This window comes from Phyllostomus hastatus, unplaced genomic scaffold (assembly GCF_019186645.2).
Source record: "Phyllostomus hastatus isolate PE091 unplaced genomic scaffold, TTU_PhHast_1.1 phas_scaffold_39, whole genome shotgun sequence".
Lineage (NCBI taxonomy): Eukaryota > Metazoa > Chordata > Mammalia > Chiroptera > Phyllostomidae > Phyllostomus > Phyllostomus hastatus.
The window spans coordinates 14,661,428-14,685,131 of NW_025334028.1; the positions used below are offsets into that span (position 1 = coordinate 14,661,428).

Below are 23,704 nucleotides of genomic sequence, written 5' to 3' on the forward strand. Positions count from 1 at the left end.
AATGTTAGCTCAATTTACTTTATGGAGTGGTGGGGAATTTTGAACACTGGGAGATAGCCCTGTGATATATAACAGCTCACCTTACAGAAAAATTTCTGTGTACAGACAAGAGTTATAGATATAGAATATTACAAAGGCTTATGTTACAAAGACTAATCAGAAACCTGAGGGTGACAAGGCAAAATGTTTTTTAGCTCACTAATGACATTGATAGACAACAGGGAAAATACTGCTGTGAATATGCTACATTGTAATTTTTGTTTATTATTTTCCTTATCAGGAACCTTTCACTGAAATTAACAAGAGACATCGATCAGGAAGCCAGGTGCTCCCACATTAGCCGCATGCCCAGCAGTCCATCAGCAGATTGGCCCCTGCAAGGTGTGGAAGAGAATGGAGGCATAGATTCTCTGCCTTTCAGACTGATGCTACAGGACTGCACAGCTGTCAAGACATTATTATTAAAGATGAAGAGAGTTCTGCAAGAGGTAATGGTTTATTCTGAGATTAATGTCTTTCAGTGCTAGTCAACAGTGAAGTCTGTAGGCCTGCTTAGTCCTGGGTTCTGTTACTGTTACAGGAGAAACTCCCAGAAACTCGGTTCTTTTCACCATGCAGTGAAGAATTATAGATCGGCGAGTCTGTTAGCGTACAAGCAGGGTTTACTGGTGATCTGTTCTCATGGGAGAGAAGGGGCCTAGTTAAGGTACCTGGGGATGGGGGCACTGAAAGGCATAGGTTCAGGGCAAAGCAGGATAAGGGTGGCCAAAGGCCAAGGTGTCAAGTGTAGGGGTGGTGAGAGCCGAAGTAACAAGTGTGTACCTGGCCAGAGGCCAGGTGGCCTGGGGCCATGAGGCCAGAGAGCCAAGAGCACCATGTCCCAGGGTCCTTTGTTCTGAGGACTTATATAGTTGGTGGGAGGAGGGGTGAGGGAGTTACATATTGATTGACTGGTAAAGGTGATGCCAGCTTTCTGTGGGGGCAGGAGGTTGCATGGATACCCAGAGGTGTCAATGGGCTTCTTTCTTTGGGCACTATGGTCCCCTTCCAGCCTTTCAGGCCTTGGGATGAAAGCACGGTTTCAAAGGCTTTCTTTCCCTGATAGTGGAGATGATAGTGTAGATCTCAAGGACTGCCCTCCTCCCGTGTCAGCAGGTGTTTCCTGGGATGGTGGAACACCTGGCAATATCACCGGACCAGGCTCGGGACTGCCGTGTCAGTGGGCGAGACAGGCCTTCCTCCTCCCCGCTGCCCTGCTCTGCTATCTGTCCTTCCTAACATGACTAACTGCATGACACTGGACAGGGAGCAGGTATCCTTTTGGAGTTCAGCTTGTCTCATATAGTAAATGAAGGATTTGGAGTTCTGCTTTACAGGTACTCTTCAGCTCTAAAATTTTAATATTCCATGAAGGAATTGAGAAAGAATAATTGATACCAAGACTGGGAAAAGTCAGGTAAAAAGAAATAGGCATTGGCTGCTATGTTTATACGCTATTGTAAAGCTAAATAGAGATATTAAATGAACTTCACTTTTAAGATATGGAGGCTTATTTATACAATACGATAAAGGTTTGGTCATTTAGTTCCACTAGAAACAAACCCAGTGAAATGGACTCTGGATGTCTGACTGGTGCCTCCCTGTCGAACACAGACACCCCACAGCCTGTGTGCGTCAGATGGTGTGCTGGGCTGGTGAGTGCCGAACGGGCCCTTCCACCTTTATGTCCAGGAGCCAGCTGTTCTTTACATTCAAGTGTGTTACGGTTGTAATTTTATAACCACCCCAGTGATTTTCTGTCAGGGATTCTTATAAAAAGTGTATACATTAGAATTCAAGACAACAGCCTCAGATTTCTGACTTCCAGTTTAGTGAATTTTTAGTATATGCCATTGTCATTCATTCGATTTCTTTTTGTCGATAGGGGATACTTAACAATAGTGTGAAAAGAGTAATCAATGATATTACGGTTAACCTTACAATGATAATCAATGATAATTGCTTTTCTAACACTTTGCTAATAAAAGTGCCAGCTCCTACCACTAGAGGCCACAATGGAATCAGGAAGAGAGAAGTATATTTAAGAGACAGACTGTTGAGGACACTCAGTCACATGTTATCATCCCTTTAAAGCACAAGCTGTCAGTGACCTCTCCATCTCATACCAGTTACAATTACTGGGAGGTCTTTTTGTCTAGAATATATGCAGTGATGTGCAGCAGTGGTGTGCTTATTCTTGATCACAGAATTTCAGGAATGGTTAAGAGCTGGCATATAAGCACAGGCATAGAAAATTACATACACTCATAATGAAACAAATTATAATTTTAAAAATATAATCAGAATTCAAACCTCACTTTTTATTTATTTTATTATATTTAACTATTAACTATATGAGCTTATTTGTATCTATTGGGTGCATATATGGAAATTCTATATAATAGCTACTATACACATTTCCCAATTGTAGATTCAGTTAGGCCATTTTGGCACCTTTAAATTGGCCACATGGGAGTATTATGCCACAGAAATTGGCAAACACTATAAATTGGGGCATTTAATTTTGGGTGAGCCTTTTGTTAAATATTTACTAACCCACCACTATCCGATGACTATATAGTCTCTACACTGACCACATAAGCATCTTCATGGTCTTGTGGAATCTCCCTGACCTTTGGCTTAACATGCAGTCTGAATCTCTTTGAACAGGCAAACTTAATAACAGCTGTTATGTCAGTAACAGCTGATCATCAATAAATCAACAAACAACAACTACCGGCAAAGATGTAGAGAAAGTGGAACTGATTTGCGCTGTTGGTGGGAATTCATACTGGTGTAGCCACTATGGAAAACAGTATGGAGATAGCTCAAAAATTAAAAATAGATTTGGCTTTTGACCCAGCGATCCCCTTCTTGGAAATATATCTGAAGAAATCCAAAACACTAATTTGGAAGAACATAAACACCCCTATGTTCAATTGCAGCATTAGTTATAATCTCCAAGATATGAAAGCAGCCCAAGTATCCATCAGTAGATGAGTGGATAAAACAACTATGGCGCATTTACACAGTGGAATACTACTCAGTTGTAAAAAAAAAAAAGTTTTATTCTTTGTGACAGAATGGATGGACCTGGAGAACATAATGTTCAGTGAAATAAGCCAGTCAGAGAAAGACGAATACCATGTGATTTCACTCATATGTGGAATCTAATGAACAAACTAAACTAATGAGCAACAGAGAGACAGACTCGTACATAAAGAGCAGGATGACAGCTAAGAGGGGAGGCCTGGGGTGGAGGGGCTGTGCAAAAAAGGTAGAAGGACTCATGGACAACAGTGTGATTGTGGCAGGGAAGGAGGTATAAGGGGACTAAAGGGTAATGGAAAAAATACAGTAAAATAAGATATTAATCTTAAAGTTGGTAACATTAAACTATTTGGCTTTCTATATCTTTCTTTGGTCTAGATTTTAATTTTAAAAATTAATACAAGTAAAGGGAAGTAGAAGAAGACCTGACAGGAAGAGCCAGGAGGCTTTCTTAGGGCACTCAGTTTTTTAATGTAAAGCTATTTAATTATATTCACTATCAAGTCAATATTCAGAATATATTGAGATTGTTTTTATACTTATGTGTTTTATACTTACCTGTTTTTCTTCATGAAAAAGTATTTGAAGAAACTGAAGAGAATTGATTTTTAAAGATGATGTACAATGAGCAATAATTATATCTGTTTATTAAGCCCATTCAGAGAACAGGGAGTCTTAAATTTTTTATTGTCAACAAGAAAAGCAGTATTATGGTTAATGTAGACAAGTGTTCTAATAATAAGAGGCTCATACTGGATGCCTTTAAATAAAGTGGTTTATTGAAATATTGTTTAAACTAGGAATTTTCAATGGTACAGTGGTATAATGGTAAAATGGTATTTTCATTTCATTGCTATATTTGAGTTGAATACCAACAATTAACTTTAGATTAAAAATATCATTTTAATATAGAACAGTAATGTTTATTCCTATTTTATGAACTTATTTTTTGATGCATAGTAGTCTGACTTTAATATACAGATTATTTTTTAACTGCAGAAGAACCCAGCATCATGCTAGAAAATGCTCTTACTTGAAATTTTTTGTAATGGTGTTCAGTTGACATCTAAGATTTTAATTGTAAAATGGATCAAGTGTGGATAATCTGAATGAAATCTCACCCTCTAATATTGCCCCCTTTCTTTGAAGACCAGTTGCTGTTATTAAAATGCACATGTATGTTCCCAATAACCCCAGACATCACAAGCATCAACTCCTTACATTAAAAAAAAAAATAGACTTAGGTCCCTTAGAAATCATACTGTCACTTTATTCTTTAATATTACTGATAGAAGAATTGACTGTAGCAAAGGTGATTTTTTTCTCTTGTTAATGTTTTAAAACATGATTCTGTTATCTATATAAAAGAGGATGTTTAATATCTTCAGGGATAGTTTTTGTTATAATATTTCCTTTTATTTTTTTCTGTTCTTTTGCAGGGGTGTCAAACTCATTTTCACTGGGGGCCGCATCAGCCTCATGGCTGCCTTTAAAGGGCCAAATGTAATTTTAGGACTGTATAAACGGAACTACTCCTTAACTAGGGGCAAAGAGCTCGGCACTGCCATAGGGTAGAAACAAAGTGGAGGGCCGGATGCGGCCCCTCAGGCCTTGTGTTTACCACCTGTGATTTAAAGTCTGAGAATAATTCTTCTTGGTTTTTAGTTCCTCCCTCTATATTCTCCTTTCTACCCTCCTAGTCACACTTTCTTTTGTGTAAAATTAGCACATATTTACAGCTGAATAGTTTTCTCCTCAATTATGCTTGTATCCATTGACATCCAAAAGTCTCTTTTAATTTTGTATTCTCTTTCCTTTTAAGGCCAACTACAAAGTCTTTCTGTAAATATAATTCACTTAAATTCTTATAAGTTTCCCTGTGAACCTTATTAGGAATTCACTGTATCAGACAAAAGCCCCATGCCATACTCACAAATCTCTTTAAGATAAGCCCTTCTTCAGCTTGAAATAGCTGATAGACAATACTTTACGATTTTCCAATTTTAATTGTCAGTTGGTAGGATTTGTGAGACATACCCTAAAACCTCACCTTTTGATGACTAAACTAGGCTCTCTGCAGCACTGAATAAGATTCAGTGCTTTATTATGCAGACCAAGTTAGAGTGCTGTTGTGAATTCTTACAAATTGTTGTTAGAGCTTAATTTCCCCACCCCCTGCCATTTTTAGAATAATGTAAGTTAAAACACATAACATACCACTGTCTTCATACACAGCAATGAACCCCATTGTGTATTCCCTGGGAAACTTGTGGTCTTAGATTTACTGAGAATAGGTGGGTTTCTGGATAAGAATATTCTGTCTACATAAAGTCTGGCTCTTTGTGAGGAGATAAAACTACTCTGTAAAGTAGATACGAAGGTGGGGGGTTAGTATAATCCCATGACTCTTTTGCTGTGTAAGCAATCTTAACTTTCAACAGTTCTCTGGGAGAAAGTTAGAGAAAAATTCTTCCCTAACCCCAGCCTCATCTCACTCACAGGGTCCCGCTGCAGGAAGTGTACTATAGTGGTGAAAATCACAGGTGTTTGGGAATATCGAGATTTACATATGACTCACTTCTGCCACTGACTAGCTAGCACAAGTTGATTAAGGTTTTTGAGTCTCTATTTCATCATAGGCAACATTACTTACTATCTCATAGGATTATTTGGACAATTAACCAATACAATGTGTGTTATGAGTTACCACAGTGGTAGTGTGGTATAGGTACTCATGAGCATGAGTTGCTGCAGTTATATTGTTTGTGTGATTATTACTGTGTTTCGGTAGGTGGACAACATTTGAAATTTCATAAACATTTGGAAATATACCAGTAAATTGTCTTTAATAGGACAGTCTTATATTTATTGAATAATTCAGTATTAATCATTGTTAATAAGAGCTATACCGAATGAAACTGAAAATAGAATTATTGTTGCTATTTATGCTTTTCTGAACCTTCAATTGTGGCAGCACATTTGGCCTGACAATTTTTGGCAAAAGAGTTACTACACATTATATAAATTTCCTGTTTACAGTCAATATAGAAGTAGGATTTTTCCAAGTGAGAAATCATGGGGACCATGGTGGTAGCAGTTGAGAGAGAGAAAAGGAAAAATGTGTGACATGTTTTGGAAGTAATGTCAACAGTACTTGCTAGGGAATTGGAAACTGGGTGACAGAAGAAGAAAAAATTGATTGCTGAGAGGTACTGTTTGTGTAATGGACAGATGTCATTGTCAGGTTTTGAGCCTGGGAAAGACTAGGAAAGGAGCAAGGCTGGAAGAAAACAAGTGTTCTGTTTGGGCCAGGTTAAGGTTGGGATGCTTATTTAAAACACTTATTTGAATCATATGTATCAAGTAGAAATTTGAATTAATGTGTCTGCAAACCCAGAGAGATCAGGGTTGAGTGTTCATCATTAAATAGATTCAATTTAAAGCTATGGGAGAGACAGCTTATATCTAAAACCAGGGTGAGATACTCCAGTGTTCAGTGATCAGGTATTCAAGAACAAGATTGTCCAATCAGACAGGAAGAACACTGAGAGTGAAGGGTCAAGAAGCTATGAGAAAACATTGCTTCAAGAAAGCCACCTTAAGGAATGATGGTGAGAGGTAAACATGATAAGGAAAGATAAGCAGTCATATACTGATCAATTACAAACCATGTTACCTAGGCTTTATGAATTTCAATACCTAACATAATCTAGTCAGTGTTAATTGGTAAACTAAAGCCTAAAATGGAAACAATAACCATTTCCAGCTGGTGCTCAGTCATCATATTAATTTATTTGTTTACAAGGCATTGATGTATGCATTTTAAGGGTATGAAAATGAATAATGCATGTCTTGAAAAATTTTTAAAATATCATTCCCAATAAAATATGTTTTAGTTTTGTAAAGAGATGGTAGATTTTATTAGGTTAATTAACAATGATAACCAAAAATTCATTTTATATAAAAGCAATAAATTAATACATATAATAAAATAGTACCCTCCACAGTGAGGTATTATTTTTCTTTTTAAAAATATGATTTTTGTTACTTAAGGTTATTACTTACATTGCAAAGGCATTCTAACATAGTGATCATGATATAGTAGTCTATACTAGAACAAACTGCTCAAATTTGAATTTTCACTTTCACTAGGCACGTGTGACTTTGGGCAAGGTGCTTGTTCCTCTCCAGGAAAATCTGGTCTCTTCCAGAAGTGGAATAACTAGATAAGTACATGTTCAAAAGTACTAGATATTAGCAAGGCTTTTCCAAATGGTATACTAAATTACTCTCCCAGCAGGGTATCGTATATTTATTTAATACAATGCCTCATGTTTATACATCACATTTTCCACAATGGATATTTTGTTTTCTTCTGTATCTCTCTGACAATGAAAGTTGGAGAAATATTTGGCTACTTCTTTGCTGTCAGTATATGTTCTGATGTTTATCTGATGTGGAAATAAAAGTGGAGTGGGACCACTGTGAGAAAGTATGGACCTATCAGTCAGAGAATTCCTTCATGGTTAAGTATACTTATGTTAGCTGCTAGTCATGTGCATTATTTTAATGCTTATAAAAATAAAAAATAAAAAATCTGCAACCCACAGTATTAACAGTAAGTGCCACTCTTACTGTACCTGAATGCTGTGGTTATTTGTGTTATAATCATATTCAGTGATTAGTCAAATAACCACTGAATGGTTTTGCTATGGATGTCTAACTTTCAATGTTCTTCATGAATCCAGCATTAATGTTTCTGTTTAATACAGTTCACGTACTGTTATGTAATTATATGAGTTAAATTTGGCGTTGAGAATTTCAGGCTGCAACATAGCAGATATACAGCAGATGGCACCCTACAGGGTCTCCAGGGGGTACTTAGAGAGTTAGCACTTCTGTCAGGGGAGGGAGGGAGAGAGCAGAAGCCACTGAGCAAATGGTACATGGAAAGCCGGCACTTGCCTTCCTAGGAGATGCATTTTGACTGGAATATGTTTTGTTTCTGTTTGAAAATCAAAATCAAAGTAATATTTAACTACAGTGAAAATGCTGGGTTTAATTACTGGGTTCATAAAAGATGGTGATACAGATTTAGAAAATGTAATGCAATTGCTCAAGAGTGATACATGTTTACAGATGAGGACAAGGATTTTAGCACCTAGTGACTCATTACAGTGGATGGAGGGCAGTTGTTTCTTAATGGTTTCACTTGGACCTGGATGAAAATGAAAACTTGACAAAGCTATTGACTTTATTTTAGCATAAATTTACTAGTAGAAACACAGATGTTTACTATTTCAAATATACTTTTAAATAAATTGTTTTGTTATTGCTTTTTAAAGTGAAAGTAGACTATACATAGATGACTCATTATTAATAAAAACAAAATGACTCAATTTGCATTTATAACACATGAGAAAATGAATAGGCTATAGTTGACCCTTGAAAAATGCTGGGGTTAGGGGTTCTGACCCCATGCAGTCTAAAATTCACGCATAACTTTTGACTCCCCAGAAACTTAAGTTTTCCCTTAGGGGAAAATTCCCATGGGGATTTATTCTGGGATTCTATGGTTACCCAAATCTGTGCATGCTCAAGTCCCTTATATAAACTGGCAAAGAAAAGCATACAGTATGTCTTTTGTACTCTCAGGCTCCCAGCCATGGATGAAAAATACTGTTTTCGATCTGCAGCTGATTGAATCTACAGATGTGAAACCTGGAAATACAGAGGGTTGACTGTATGTGTATTTACTAAGAAAAATCTACACATTAGTCTATGTATAACCACTCAACCAAATTTTAATCAGAAAACAGCTTTAGGATGTAAACATATAAGCAGAGCTGGACTCCCATAAAACTTTATGTAGAAAACAGGCAGCAGGCCAGATGTGTTTTTTGTTTTATGCCTTTTATATTACTTGAGAGAGGTGATTAAAGTATCATGGGAAGACACTGTGCATTTAAGAGTGTTAGTTTTGAAAGCTAGAATATACAATCTAAATCCCACCTCTTTACTTACTAGTTGAATGACCCTGCCAAGTTAAGCTCAGAGATAATAATACTAACAGATTACTTAGATTTGTTGAGAACATTAAGTGTGTAGCTATGCTTGCAATGCATGAAACAATGTTAGACATACAACAATAGGAAATATGTATGAGTTATTATTATTACCACAAAGTCTGAGGACCTCTAGTGAAATAAATATCATGGATTTGCCATTAAGCAAAAACTTAAATTCAAATCTTAGATACATAACAATTTAGGAATATTATTTTATTCACATTTATTTAATTTCTTTGATGAATATTAGGTTTTCTCACATATAATAAGAGGATAACAATTCTTATACATTTTATCATGAAGATTACATTTCAATTGTGTTTGGCAAGGGAAAGTTCTAAATAAATGTTAGCTCCTTCCTCTCTCTTAGTGTTTGCTGAAATAAAAGTCTGTTTTAAAATGATTTTCTTGCAAGGAATTCTATGTTATTGAAGTGATTTTCTTAGCTTCTGTTTGCAGCCAACATGCAAACACTATTAGTATTTCTATATCTTCCCCCAAACAGTTTAGCTTTCCCTCAAGGTGGCACTTTTATATGTAATCTAAGGGGAAATTTAATTATTATCCACTATTACCTTAATTATACTATGGTATTTATTTCTTATTTAGGGCTTTCTAAATATAGCTCACAGTCTGCACATGTTTTTTTTTCCTTTAACTCCTGAATATTTGCCATGGACACATGGTTATAGACAAGCTGTGGTCTAATTAAGTATGTACAAAAAGTTCTGTTCAAACATACCTCTGTTGTGTTTGAAACCTAAGGCTGTTTGAAACCTGTGGCTGATTTTTTAATATCTTAGAGCTTCTTCATTTATTACACATTACTGAAAAAAAAGATTTAATGACTTCAGAAATGTCCTTGATTGGGGACAGGTCAAATGTAACTACCACTGGAGAGATGATTGCAGCTTGTAAATGTTCTTGAATTGTTTCTTCTGAACATTTCTATTTATTTAATTGATATCTAAGACTATTCATATTCCTGGCAAATTACTTAGTACCTACCAAAGTTATATATATATTTTTCCTTCAAGAAACCTTCAGAAAAGAAAACAATTTTTTTTTACTAATAAATAATTGACCAAAAAAGGCACTTACCACAGGCCAAGAAACTGTTGGAATTGATTTTGGGAGCAAAAATCCCACAGATAACATCTATCTCTCTATCCATACAGCACATATAGGAATTTATTGTTGAAAGATAGTTACACAATACAGAAATTAAAATGTTTATTTGAGAATATTGGTATATTAGAGAATGGAAGAGACACCAGGATGCCAGGTGTACATGTGTGTATTCCCGTGCATGTGTGTGCATGTGCACAGGTTCCAGTGTGGGTTGGGGGTTGTTGAGTGTATGTATTTACATGTGCTGGGTTGGAAAGCAGCTTTGGAAAGGCTCTTTAAAATAGGTCCAAAAAGCACACACCCTATATGCATACTAGTCATCTGTTTGCTTCCTCCTTGTGATATTAGATCTGGCTCTGTTAAAGATCCACACAACCTTTCCAAAAATAATGGAATGCTCCTAGAAGGTATACCAGGGCATATCTCTGTACTCACAATCTACTTCTGAGTTGTGGTCTTACGGGCTTTTCTTCACTAGATTTACTTAACTGACTATTCCTGTAGGCTTTTGGCTCTGACTTTCCCCTTTGTTTCCTGTGTACTGACCAGAAATAGATTGCCTTTCAATGACCCAAGCCTCTCTGTCTTTTTGACTAACCCTAGGGCATTTCATATCTTTTTACTACCTTAAGGGAATTCTTGGTTTGTTTGGCCAAATAGAGCGGGAGTGATCTGGACTCCACCTTAAATCTCATAGTGTGTCTGCTCACTCAGGACTTATAATTTCCCAATATTCTCCACCTCCTCCCCTACCCCACCACACACATCTTTTTTATTTAAATCACAGCCCAATGTAAATGGTTTTTTTCCCTCTGATATTTTTCCATCAATGCATCAGACATCCATGATCTTTCAGCTCATCCAACCTCTCCCTGCAACTGAACTCCTGTTCATGGGAAAATAAGCAAGCATTTAGCTTTAATTAAGAGCACTTATCTTATTATAATGAGAATTATTTTCCTTAACACTACCATTCCTGTAGCAGGTCCTGGTAGTTTAACACCTATTTCCCTGATTATAACCTTCTTTGAGTCTTTACTAATGGTGCACAAAGTGAGTCAAGTGGACTACCTGCCACATGCACCATGGACCTTTATTACTGAGTGAGAGAGGGGCAGGAGTGGCAACTCCACTGCTGTCTGTCTTTAAGGAATAATAGCCCTATTGGTTCTGTACTGTTTTCTTCCTCTGCTATAGGCATGTGATCATGTTGATTGCTTTTTTTTAATCCTCACCTGAGAATATGCTCACTGATTGTAGAGAGAAAGGAAGGGAGGGAGAGAGAGGGAGAGAGCATCTATGTGAGAGAGAAACAGTGATTGGTTGCCTCTCATATGTGCCCCAGCCAGCATCCAAAGCCCCAAACTAGGTGTGTGTCCTGACTGGGAATCAAACCCATGACCTTTAAGTTTACAGAACAATGCTCCAGCTAACTCAGCCACATCAGCCAGGACCCATGTGTGTCGTTTTTAGCAGGGTCTTGTGAACACCAAGGACTATTGATCAGTTTAGCCATTGCTATTATTTCATACTATTTAGAACTGTTCTTTAAACTCTGCCCTAAAAATTAAAATAAAACATTGGAACACAAACTAACATAGCTTTTGCCCTCCAAAAGTATGCTGTATATTTTTAAGCTAAGTAATATGAATGAAATGAAATGAAGATTCAGTAATGATAAATCATTGTAAAAAATGAGATCCATTTTTGACAATTTTAAAAATAGTATTAGTATTCCAAATTGTATATAAAATATTTCTTTAAAAGTAAAAATAGCTCCGGCTGTCATGGCTCAGTGGATTGAGTGCTGGCCTGCTAATCAAAGAGTCTGTGGTTCAAGTCCCAGTCAGGGCACATGCCTGGGTTGCAAGCCACGTCCCCAGTAGGGGGTGTACAAGAGGCAACCGCATATTGATGTTTCTCTCCCTTTTTTTCTCCCTCCTTTACTCTCTCTAAAAATAAGTAAATAAAATCTTAAAATAAAATAAAAGTAAAATTGATTGTAGGATGGGGCATAGGTAAATAACAAGGAAAACCTAGATATAGTTTATTTTACACTTGATTAGGACAAGTTTAAATGTACTTACATCCTTATCTTAAGACTTTAGGAAGCAAAGTAAAGGAAGTTTAAGATAGTAAGAAATGTGGGTGAAAAAAGAAACTTACCAACCAATAAGTAATAAATGTTACTTGGCTTGTGAAAAGTATAATTTGGGGGAAAAATGATGCCTGTATTCAGAATCTAAATGAAGAGAGATGGGCACAATAAAACACTTTTAAAATAAGATATTTTATATGATATTTTAATTGTGCTTACATTTCTTAAGATAATTTTTGTTTTATTGACTAACTGCTTGAGCTTTGTGTTTCTTTTTTAGATTCTGTATTAAGTTTATATGTGGCATTTTATTTCATAGGTCCCTTACTATAACTTATATAATTCAATATATACAGGGCTCATAATCTTCTGTGTAGTTTTTCCACAGATATTCATTTAATAACGGTCTCTGAGGCTGCAAAAAGAATGAATGGAGAGGAAGGAAGGAAGAATACAAAGAAGTAGGAAAGACAGGACTTGCTGTCAGAAAAAGCATATACATGTTTTTCATATTCAGAAAATAAAGTCAAGCTTAAAGCCTGAAGTCTCTATGGGTGTAGGGAGTAGTACACCAATAGTCTTACAACAGTGATCAATAGATAGATCCCTCAAATTTTATGTGTGAAAGTCCTAACACCTAATGACTGTATTTGGAAATAAGGCCTTTTTAGTAATGACTAAGGTTATAAGAATGGGTCCCTTATCTAATATGCTGGTGTCCTTATACCAAAAGAGAAAGTCACTAGGGTTACACCTACACAGAGGAAATTTGGAAACAGACAGACCAGAGAGAAGACCATGTGAAGACAAAGAAAAAAGATGGTCATATGTAAGCCAAGGAGAGAGACCTCAGGAGAAACCAAATTTCCCAACACCTTAATGTTGGACTGCTGGTCTCCAGAACTATGAAAAAAATACATTTCTGTTATTTAAACCACCCAGTCTGTGCTCTTTTGTTATGACAGCTTTAGAAAGCTTATATATCAGCCAACATCCCAAAGAGAAGGAACCAAGCGAAAAGCAGATTCAATACAGGGAACCTAATGGCTTTGTCTGTTGTACTAGTACATGAAGGACCATTGAGGAAGTGCCATAGCCTTACAATGTTGATCAAAAAGCAGATACTGGCTGTGTATTGTTACACATTCATCTGCACGTGTGACAAAAAAGCCTGACACCTTTGTACTGGTGGGAAGAATGGGACAGTTCTCCCTGAATGGTTTTACTGTCAAATGGCCAAAAAGTTAAGTTAATTCTATGCTAATATCTTGTACAGAAGTATGTTGTGAAAGTAGCAGAGTCCTGTCCAGAAATGAATCTGGTTTCCGTAGGTGGGATTTACTTGGAGTAAAGATTGTGGGGGGAGTGAATGAAGGTCAGATTAGAGTGATTCAGGTTTGAGGTAGTAAGAGCATGGAGTGGGTTAGTGTCAATACGTATCTGGGAAAAAGGGGGGTCTGAAAGTTATATCAAAATTGAAATGAAGATCTTAATGGCTGATTTTGGAGAAGGATTGAGGAGAAAACATGTTAAAGATTGTTTTTGTATTATAAACTTGGGAAGAATAGCACTGCCCAACATTAAGGGAAAGATTCAAAATTCTATTTCTGGAGACAAAAATCTGATTTAATTTATGTTGGATTTGAGGTAGTGGTGGCTTATCCAAGTGGCTAATGCATATATGACTTATGAATGAGTCATGAAGACAGAAGAGGCTAGAATGAAAAGTCATGCCTCGAGTTACATTTATGAATTTGTTTGCTTAGATACACTCAAATGTTGATGTGATTCATTATCCTTCTGTGATTCATGAAATGGGCAATGATAGGGAAAATTAAGAGAGAAAAGAAGAAATAAGTGGGTCTGAAGGGGGGAACAGAGGTAAGGTATATGAAGAAGCAGAGTTATTTAAAAAATCAGCCAACTCATATAGTGCTTACAATGTGCTGGCATTGTTATAAGCCATTTACAAATATTATCTTATTTAATCCTCCTGACATCCTACGATAATAGTGTTCTTATTATCACCCATATTTTCCTTCACCCGTAGGTAAGGAAATCAGAGTCATTAGGTATTTTAAGCTAGCATCTTAAATAGCCAAGAACTTAAGACTTGTACTCTTAACCACTATATTATGCTGCTTCTTAAAAAAAATACAGATTTAGTGAAAATAAAGGGTCAAAGAGTGGGAAAAGGGGGGAAATATTCTTAAACAAAAAAAAGGTTGTCATAGATTTTCCACAGAAGTAAGGAGAATAGTGTGTTAGATTAGATTAATAATGAAGTCCTTTCTTTAGAAAAAGAACATGTTAAGATAATGACAACATAGGTGTGATTTTATACTCTTAAGATTTTGGATGAAAATTTTCCAGACAAGTCAATCCTTTAAGAAGACAAACCTTCAAATAAAAGAAGGGAGGATAAAATCAGTGAATGAAAGAAAGCACTGTATTTTCGGCCCAGTCCCTTCACATGCTGATTTTTTTCTTAAATAACCCTCTTCACATGCAGCCTGTTCATGATTGATGCTTCTTAGCATTAATATTCCCTCCCCCCAAATATTTCCATCTTATTTCCACCACTATTTTTCCCACCACCAAAGCTTAAAACTCAGCCCCACTTTGACACAGCTTTCTTCTTAGCCAGTGTGTCACTAAATCCTATTCTTTTCCTAAATTCCTTTCTTCCTACTGCATAATTTACTCTAATTTTTTATAACTAGTGTTTTTGTTCAAAATTCCAATGCCTTATTTATATGAAATATTACAGTAGACTCATAACCAGAAGTGTTTAAGAAGAGTAGCTATTAAGTCACACAGACTTGGGATAAAATCCCATCTCTGGCATTTGCATTTGAGGAAGTTATTTAATGTCTCTGAATTTGTTCCCTATACTGTAGAATGAAGAATTAAATAAAATTATGTGAGAAAATAAATAAGTACTGCATAGTAAAGCAAATGAGTGAGAGAGATGTGAAAAAACTAGTAAGTAGTACTTCGGAGCTAAAAAAAAATGAGAATAACTATCATCCTTTTCCTTTCTCTTTTCTAATCCAGTCTTATTTATTTCATTGTGCTATTTTTCTTAAAAAAATGCCAGAAAACCCTTTTTCATAGAAAATGAAGTCCAACTCCTCATTCCTTAGCCTAAGTTCTGCATAATGTGGTTGTTCAGCCTTATTTCCCAATTAATGTCTTTGCCTGATCTGCTCTGGTCACTGTGCCCTTTTCATCATTTTCCAGATATGCACATTTTACACCCGGGGCCTTGACATACCTTTGTCCTCCCACTCGACATGTGTAAAATCTTAACCTTAAACTTTACCCCTTTAATCAGTCTTTCTTGATGTTCTTATTGTCTTTTAACATGCATTTAATCATTCACATCCCTGCATTATAATTTAGTTGTTTTAAGGTCAGTGCATGTGTTCTCAGCTAGAAACCACATTTTTTTGTCTGTATTTGCTAGAGCACCTAGCACAACAATAGGTCAAGGGGGGCTGAATAGATGTTCTTCAGTGCATGAAGAAAGTTTGTGGATATTGCCAAGAAGAGAAATAATTTTGTCAAAATAAATGTCAAATTTATTTTTAAAATAACTAACTATAGGTTGTTATGGAGTATTTGATTGATTATTATAAAATTTAATCCTGATTTCTTGATTTTACAAGATAAAAAATTGATTCATTTACTTCTGAATTTTTGTAAAGATTTGTTTTAGAAGTGTCAATAAAAAAGAAAGAAAAATAAAAGTGTTAAAACCTTATTAGGCATGAAAAAAGTAAATTGACACATAAATGTACACAGATCAGATATTACAATATTTAATTTTTATAATTACTTTAGACATTATCAAATAACAGCAAAACCAACACCCATAGAAGAACCCATTATGCTAAATAACCTAAATGTGTTATACTTAGTGACAAACCCGTGTTGACTGAACTTGGAAGATAAAGATAATATCTCCCTCTAGGGCAGAGGACAAATTTATTTTGACCAGAGTCATAAATATAATGTCTCCTTCTAGGACAATGTTTGGGCAGTTTGTGGGCACCACATTTGAAAGATTGTGATTTTTTAAGTTCAGGTTCTGTAATCATGACAGAGGTTATATGCCACACACACCTGGATTGCTCCACATAGCCCCCAGTGGAATTTAGGGGGTTGGGTGGACAAGTGGAGCTAAAGAAAACATTTAGCTCATACAGCCTGCTGTATCCTCAGTAATAAAGTGCCTGTGTGCCTGACCCAAGAGTCAAGCCTTCTGCTAGTGAAACTGTCATGTGCTAATTTATATTCATTGAGTAAAATCTCAGACCTTTCAGGTTCTTTTCAACTTGCATGTGCCAGATTTTCTCCTTTACAAATAATTTACAAATAAATTAAAATTATAAATGTATAAGTAAATGTAATTTCAAAGTAAATTTAGAATTATAATTTTCATGTTTCAGGATGACTAGGATATAATAAAATAATGCACCCATGTGCTAATACTAGAATTAAGACTTTCTAGGTCTGTGGTATCCTTTATAAGAATGTTTTCATATGACTGTAGAAGTAATATTGAATGAGTTCATTTATCACATTCATCTATACTTTTTCTGCTGAAATTATGGTCTATTACTTTTGAGTTTATTAGTGATTTGTTTGCATACATTACAAGTTTTTCAATTGCCATATATTACTTACCAGACAACCTATTTGTTTATATAACATAGATTTCTTCAGGAATTCTAGTTCATATATCTAAAAAATAATGTTGCTTCAATTTTCCAGTTATCAGAACTATGCACATTTTTGTATGCTTGTTTTTATATTTAATGAGAACAGATATACTCTTAAAAGCAAATTGCAGTCATAAATATTGGATAAATTTTTATAAACATTATATATATTATTATTTGTGTGTATATATTTTTCTATGTCTTATCTGTTTGTGAAAGCATCACACATGAGGAAGGCTGTGCATCCAGCTGGTATCTTAGGTTACCTAAGAAGGAATAGGGGAGTAGATGGAGACAGCTAACTATTCCTTTGAACACCTCTATGCTTATGTTATTTTCTCTTGTAATGAGAATTTACTGTTTTTATCCTAGAAAGACAAACCAGTAAAGTAGTTTAATGAAACAAAAATGTGGACTTTCAGCCAAGATGGAAGAGTAGGTAGATACACTTTGCCTCCTTGCACAACCAAAAGAAGGACAACAACACATTTAAAAACAAACAAACAAACAAACAAAACAGAATTGCCAGAAAAATCTAATTGTATGGAAGGCCAACAACCAAGGAGTTAAAGAAGAAACATTCACTCAGACTTGTAGGAGGGGTGGAGACAGGAAGGTGGGGTGGAGAGGACTTGCAGCAAAGTGGTGGTGGAGGACCGGGGTGCCCAAGGCTGCAGCTGGTGGACCCCATGAGGCAGCAGGTGGTGGAGCGGGTGATCCCACATTCATGTGCAGATAAACCGGGAGGAATACCTGGGGAGTGAGATGGACCACACAACCCAGGGTCCCAGTGCAGGGAAATAAAGCCTCAAACCTCTGACTGAAAACACCAGTGGGGGTTGAGGTGGCAGTGGGAGAAACCCCCAGCCTCATAGGAGAGTTTGTTGGAGAGATCCACAGGGTCCTAGAACATGCACAAACCCACCCACCTGGGAATCAGCATCAGAAGGGCCCAGTTTGCTTTTGGGAAGCAGGGGTAGTGAATAAAAGCTGGCAGAGAGCAGAGCAAGCACCACTGTTCCCTCTCAGACCCCTTCCCCACATACAGTGTCACAAAACAGTGACGTGGTTTGCCCCAGCCTGGTGAATCCCTAAGGCTCCTCCCCTTATACGTAGGAGAAATGCTGAGACAAAAAAAAAAAAAAGTGGCCCAAATGATAGAACAGATCAAAGCTCCAGAAAAAATACGACTAAGCAACAAAGAGATAGCCAGCCTATCAGATGTACAGTTCAAAACAGTGGTAATCAGGATGCTCACAGAGTTGGTTGAGTTTGTTTGCAAATTAGATGAAAAAATGAAGGCAATGCTAAGTGAAATAAAGGAAAATGTACAGGGAACCAATAGTGATGGGAAGGAAACTGGAACTCTAATAAATGGTGTAGACTAGAAGGAAGAAAGAAACATTCAAGCAGAAAAGAATGAAGAAATAAGAATACAAAAAAGGAGAGGCTTAGGAACCTCTAGGACAACTTCAAACATACCAACATCTAACATCTAAATTATATGGGTGCCAGAAGAAGAGGAAGAAAAACAAATTGAAAACTTATTTGAATACATAATGAAGGAGAACTTCCCCAATCTGGCAAAAAGAAATAGAGTTCCAGGAAGTCCAGGAAGCTCAAAGAGTCCCAAAGAAGTTGGACCCAAGGAGGAACACACCAAGGCACATCATAATTACATTATCCAAGATTAAAAATAAGGAGAGAATCTTAGAAGCAGCAAGAGAAAAGAAGACAGTTACCTACAAAGGAATGCCCATAAGACAGCTGATTTCTCAAAAGAGACCTTATAGGAAAGAAGGGGCTCGAAAGAAGTATTCCAAGTCATGGAAAGCAAGGGCACACATCTAAGATTACTGTATCTAGCAAAGCTATCACTTAGAATGGAAAGGCAGATAAAGCACTTCCCAGACAAGGTCAAGTTAAAAGAGTTCATCATCACCCAAGCCCTTATTATATGAGATGGTAAAGGCATTTATCTAAGAAAAAGAAGATAAAAAATATGAACAGTAAAATGCCAGCAAACTAGCAGTTATTAACAACCACACGTAAAACAAACAAAAGCAAACTAAGCAAATAACTAGAACAGGAACAGAACCACAGAAATGGAGATCACATGGAGGGTTTCCAACAGGAGGATGGGAGGGAGAGAGAGGGGGAAAAGGTGCAGAGAATAAGTAGCATAGATGGTAGGTAGAAAATAGACAGGGGGAGGTTAAGAATAGTATGGGAAATGTAGAAGCCAAAGAACTTAAATGTATGACCCATGAATATGAACTAAAGGGGGGGGGATGTGGGTGGGAGGGGGTGTGCAGGGTGGAGGGGAATAAAGGGGGGGAAATGGGACAACTGTAATAGAATAATCAATAATTTTTAAAAAATGATGGCCCAAATGAAAGAACAGATCAAAGCTCCAAAAATAGAAAGAAGTGATGAAGAGAAAGCCAACCTATCAGATGCAGAGTTCAAAACACTCATAATCAGGATGCTCACAGAAATGGTTGAATTTGGTCCCAAAATAGAGGAAGAAGTGAAGGCTATACAAAGTGAAATAAAGGAAAATGTACAGGGAACCAACAGTGATGGGAAGGAAACCAGAACTCAAATCAACAATTTGGATCAAAAGGAAGAAATAGACATTCAACCTGAACAGAATGAAGAAATAAGAATTCAAAAAAATGAGGAGAGGCTTAGGAACCTACAGAACAACTTTAAACATTCCAACATCCGAATCATAGGGGTGCCAAAGAGGAGGAGGAAGTGCAAGAAATTGAAAACTTATTTGAACAAACAATGAAGGAGAACTTCCCTAATCTGGCAAAGGAAATAGACTTCTGGGAAGTCCAGGAAGCTCAAAGAGTTCCAAAGAAGTTGGACCCAAGGAGGAACACAACAAGGCACATCATAATTACATTATCCAAGATTAAAAATAAGGAGAAAATCTTAGAAGCAGCAAGAGAAAAGAAGACAATTACCTACAAAGGACTTCCCATAAAACTATCAGCTGATTTCTCAAGAGAAACCTTGCAGTCAAGAGGGGACTCAAAAGAAGTATTCCAAGTCATGAAAAGCAAGGGCATACATCCAAGATTACTCTGTCCAGCAAAGCTTTCATTTAGAATGGAAGGGCAGGTAAAGTGCTTCTCAGATAAGGTCAAGTGAAAGGAGTTCATCATCACCAAGCCCTTATTATATCAAATGTTAAAGAGACTTATTTAAGAAAAAAAGATCAAAACTATGAACAATAAAATGACAACAAACTCACAACTATCAACAACTGAAAATACATACATGCATACATACATACATACATACATAAATAAGCAAATAACTGGAACAGGAACAGAATCACAGAAATAGAGATTTCATGGAGGGTTATCAGTGGGGAGGGGGAAGGAGAAGAATAGGGGGGAAAGATGTAGGAAATAAAAAGCAGAAATGTTAGCTACAAAATAGAAGGGGAGGTTAAGAATAATATAGGAAATGGAGAAGCCAAAAAACTTGTATGTATGAGACATGGATATGAACTAAGGGTGGAGGGGAATGCTGGTGGAAGGGGAGGTGCACAGCAAAGAGGAATAAAGGGGAGAGGAAAATGGGACCACTCTAATAACATAATCAAGAAAATACACTTAAAAATAAAAAATAAAATAAAATGTATAGAGTGTTACAACTTTATATTTATTTGAAAATATGTAATTCTTTGCAAAGATGTTAGTCAGTTTAGATTATGAATGATTGTTGGACCTCTCAACTTTTATTTTTGTTATGGTATAAAATTGAACTTGGATTATGTTAATTCATTTGGATACTTTAACAGTATTTAATTGTTTTCCAAGGGCTAATATTAACAGTAGTTTATCTATAGAATAAAAATATGCTTGGCAATTTTTCATAAGCTATATTATTAAAAAGGAGTCTATTTGAAATTAATTAAATTATTTAAATTCTTACATTTTTATATTTTATATCTCATTTTATATGCCATATTCTATTTATTATATTTTTGTTTTTCTTAGTATCTATATATTAAACATATTTCTGACTATTTAAAAATTAGATGTATCGATAATTAACATCTGTGTTTTACATTTTAAATATTTGTTTCTAAATGCATTGCTGCATTTCTAAAAATGTGCTGCTATGTATTTGGGTAGCTTTGTGAGTTTTGAAAAATCTGCATATACTTTTTTAACAGAAATTAGCTTTCTAGACAATGTTTTCCTATTTGTTTATTCATTTATTTAAAAGCCATTTACTTAGCCTTTAATAGATACCTAACCCTGTCTCATTTACTTGAGATACATTCATTTTCTTTTTTTTTTTTAAGATTTATTTATTTATTTTTAGAGATAGGGGAAGGGAAGGAGAAAGAGAGGGAGAGAAACATTAATGTGTGGTTGCCTCTTGTGCACCTCCTACTGCGGACCTGGCCTGCAGCCAGGCATATGCTCTTACTGGGAATCAAAACAGTTACCCTTTCATTTGCAGGCCAACTCTCAATTCGCTGATCTACAGCAGCCGGGGTGAGATACATTAGTTTTCTTAAATCATTTTTAATTGTCCCAATTTCCCCCCTTTGTCCTCCTCCACCCAACCCTGTCCCTCCACTCCCACAGTCCATCCCCACACTGTTGTCCATGTCCATGGGTCATTCATACATGTTCTTTGTCTAGTCCCTTCTCCTTCTTTTCACCATTATCCTCCTCCCTTCTCCCCTCTGGTGGTTTTTAAGTGAAGGAGTCACGTGCAACTTAAATTTGGGGGGGAATCTACTGTAACATAAAATTAAGAAATATAAGATTGATCATGGTGCTCTTTCCAGGACAAACAAAAAGAGAAGGAGAGATTTAGAAGAGATTTTGAGCTGGCCAGATTATAGATTTTTTACTGATGGTACCGGCAGAGACGAGGAAGATAACTACAATTGAGAGTGATTGTCTTCAAAAATTTCAGTTATTTTCAGTAGGTTCAGAAATCAGTGCCATTATTTAAAATGAAATCTTGTCAAATGGTAAGTTTAGATATTTAAATTTGGACTATTTTACAATTGTTTATATTTGAAAATAAGTGTTAAGTTTTATGCACTCTGTTCTGTGCCTATAGATGGCATTAATATCACCATAGGAAAAAGTGTGTTTGATGTCTTTCCTGGTGATTTGAGAGAGAATAACCTTCAATTTTTTTGTAAAACTAAAACAAGTTTTAGTTTTGTGTTTCTTACATCATATCTAGCAGGTTCAATGAAGAATAAAATGATTCTCTGTTTACCTTAGTTATGGATAGCAAATTATACCAGAGTTTTAGAATAGTGTACTCAAATCAGCTGCTCATGACTACAGTGTGATGGCTTGGGGAAGTGAAAGATGCATTTTACAAACACGTTTCTACAGCTTTATTTTGTGGTCTTTATGGCAGGACAGTCACAGTCTAGTGTTCGTGTGGCTTTTTGATAGTTTTTGTTGGTTGATAAAAGAGAACTTTGGAAAGTTTTTATTCTTTTGTTTCACATTAAAACAAAACATTTTATTTTTTAACATTTGGGGGTTTTGTTTGTCCTATTTGGAGCTCATTTATGAAACTCTGAAGATGAGGATGATCAGATCTTGAAATTCTGATCTAATCTGGTCTGACAAATCTTTGTGTAAAAATTCAGTGTGTTCTCAGATTGTTCCTGATGATGTAGGATGTTTCTTTAGTTCTCAATTCAAAGTTTTAGTGTGTTCTAGTTTGGGCAGTATAATAGAGCTGCCAAAGTATAGCTTGAGTAAACATGCATGTAGGCAGTTATACGGTATTTAAATGACAAAGGGAAAGATAAGATTAAACATTTGGTCCAAACTCAGATATTTTTAATTTTATATTACCTGGCAACATTAAACAGTTTTTTAAAAATATACCTTAAATCTGCCCTGGCTGGCGTAGCTCAGTGGATTGAGCGCGGGCTGTGAACCAAAGCATCACAGGTTCGATTCCCAGTCAGGGCACATGCCTGGGTTGCAGGCCAGGACCCCCAGCAACTGCACACTGATGTTTCTCTCTTTCTCTCTCTCCCTTTCTCCCTCCCTTCCCTCTCTAAAAATAAATAAATAAAATCTTTAAAAAAAAAAAAAATATATATATATATATATATATATATATATATATATATATATATATCTTAAATCCATGAAAATGGAAGGCATAGAAGAGTAAAGATTCACAGAATGCACATTACAGGATATTGTAAGAGATTATATATAGTTATAATATACTTAACCTTTTTCTTTTATTAACATTCTGCCTCCCCAAGTCTGGAAAAGCTTGCTTTAATTTCTTTTACTCTTCATTACCTTCTATTGCTTTGAACACATCTTTACTGCACCTGTCTTCCTAATGAGATAAAAAGATATTCAATTATTTGACATGTTAGAATTCAAAATGTTTATTTTAATGGGTTTTAAAAGTTCACAAAATAGGTTTTTAAAAACTCTTTGATTGTTTAAATGCTCCCAATAAAAGATTGTTATGACTCTGGCAAATTTTTTTTTTTGCATATCCTATACATTTCTGAGGAAGATGTGTTAAAACCTTCACCTAATAATAAGAAA

At 35.9% G+C, this 23,704-nt stretch overlaps 1 protein-coding gene across 6 annotated transcripts in view; it reads left to right on the top strand.

Annotated features, from left to right (window-relative positions):
• Positions 1 to 23,704, top strand: part of CCSER1 (coiled-coil serine rich protein 1) — a 1,274,087-nt gene that overhangs the window by 422,574 nt on the left and 827,809 nt on the right. For all 6 annotated transcript variants that reach the window (XM_045820200.1, XM_045820201.1, XM_045820199.1 and 3 more), the window contains one exon: positions 281 to 488. In XM_045820200.1, coding sequence (XP_045676156.1) covers positions 281 to 488 — 208 coding nt within the window. The remainder of the gene's footprint in view (positions 1 to 280; positions 489 to 23,704) is intronic.